The sequence below is a fragment of the Oxyura jamaicensis genome, unplaced genomic scaffold (assembly GCF_011077185.1).
Source record: "Oxyura jamaicensis isolate SHBP4307 breed ruddy duck unplaced genomic scaffold, BPBGC_Ojam_1.0 oxyUn_random_OJ69373, whole genome shotgun sequence".
Classification (NCBI taxonomy): domain Eukaryota; kingdom Metazoa; phylum Chordata; class Aves; order Anseriformes; family Anatidae; genus Oxyura; species Oxyura jamaicensis.
The window spans coordinates 1-1,199 of record NW_023309345.1 but is presented as its reverse complement, the minus strand read 5'-3'; the positions used below and the strand labels follow the sequence as shown (position 1 = coordinate 1,199).

Genomic DNA, 1,199 nt, shown 5'->3' with positions numbered 1-1,199 from the left:
CGGGGGGGTTGGGGCATCTGGAGGGGTTCTGAATTCTTGGGGGGGGGATGTGGGGGGATTTGGGGGCAGGCTGGGGGGCTCTGGGGGTGTTTGGGGCTCAGGGGGCTCCTGGGGGTGCCCCGTGCCGTGGGGTGCCCTCACGGGGCTGGGTGCTGCCCCCAGGTGCTGCTCTTCCTCTTCTTCTCCTTCGCCGGGCTCTACCTCACGCTGCACGTATCCGTGGGGCTGGACCAGGAGATCGCCATGCCTGAGGTGACACCCGCGGGGCAGAGACACGTGGGGGGACAGCAGGGTGCCCAGGGGTGGGGACACGCGGGGATGGCGTGACCGCGTGCATGGCCCCCCGTGGGGACAGCACAGGATGAGTGTGGCCCCGTATGGGAACAGCACAACCCGACGTGGGGCCACGCAGATGTGCCATGGCCCTGGTTTGGGGACACCTGGGGACACCAAGCCCTGGTTTGGGGACACCAAGCCCCTGTTTGGGGATGCGGGCAGGGCTGGGCGCCCCCAGCCTTGCTGAGCGCAGCCCCTGCCGCCACCAGGACTCGTACATGCTGCAGTACTTCTCCGACATGAACCAGTACCTGCCCGTGGGGGTGCCCACCTACTTCGTCACCACCAGCGGCTACAACTTCTCCTCGCCCGAGGGCACCAACGGCATCTGCTCCAGCGCCGGCTGCGACGACAACTCGCTGACGCAGATGATCCAGTACGCCACGCGCTTCCCCAACGTGTGAGTGGGGCGCGGGGCGTGGGGCGGGCAGCGGGGCACGGCCCCACCAGCACCCTGCCAGCCCCACCTCTGCCCAGGTCCTACCTCGCCATCCCCGCCACCTCCTGGGTGGACGATTTCCTCGACTGGCTCAACCCCACCGGCCGCTGCTGCCGCATCCACCGCTTCGGGAACCTCACTGGGCAGTTTTGCCCTTCCACCAGCAGTGAGTGGGCACTGGTGATCCCTGGGGGGGCTGGGGGGGATGTCGGGGGGAGCCCTGCGGTGCCTGTGGGGTGGCCGTTGGGTGCACACCGTGGTGGCCATTGGGTGCCTGCCCTGCTGGCCACTGGGCTCCCACTGGGGGTCCATTGAGCATCAATCGGATCCTCACTGGGTGCTGCGATGGTGCCCACTGGGTGCCCGTTGGGTGCTGCGATGGTGCCCATTGGGTGCTCATTGAATTCTCATTGGGTGCTGCGAT

General features: G+C 68.0%; 1 protein-coding gene across 1 annotated transcript; it reads left to right on the top strand.

Annotated features, from left to right (window-relative positions):
• Positions 1–99: 99 nt before the first annotated feature.
• On the top strand, positions 100–941 carry LOC118159288 (NPC1-like intracellular cholesterol transporter 1; the record flags this gene model as incomplete). Its single annotated transcript, XM_035313892.1, has 3 exons — positions 100–252; positions 546–736; positions 814–941. Coding segments are annotated over exons 1-3 (328 nt in total), but the record flags the coding sequence as incomplete, so codon positions are not given.
• Between the last annotated feature and the right edge of the window lie 258 nt (positions 942–1,199).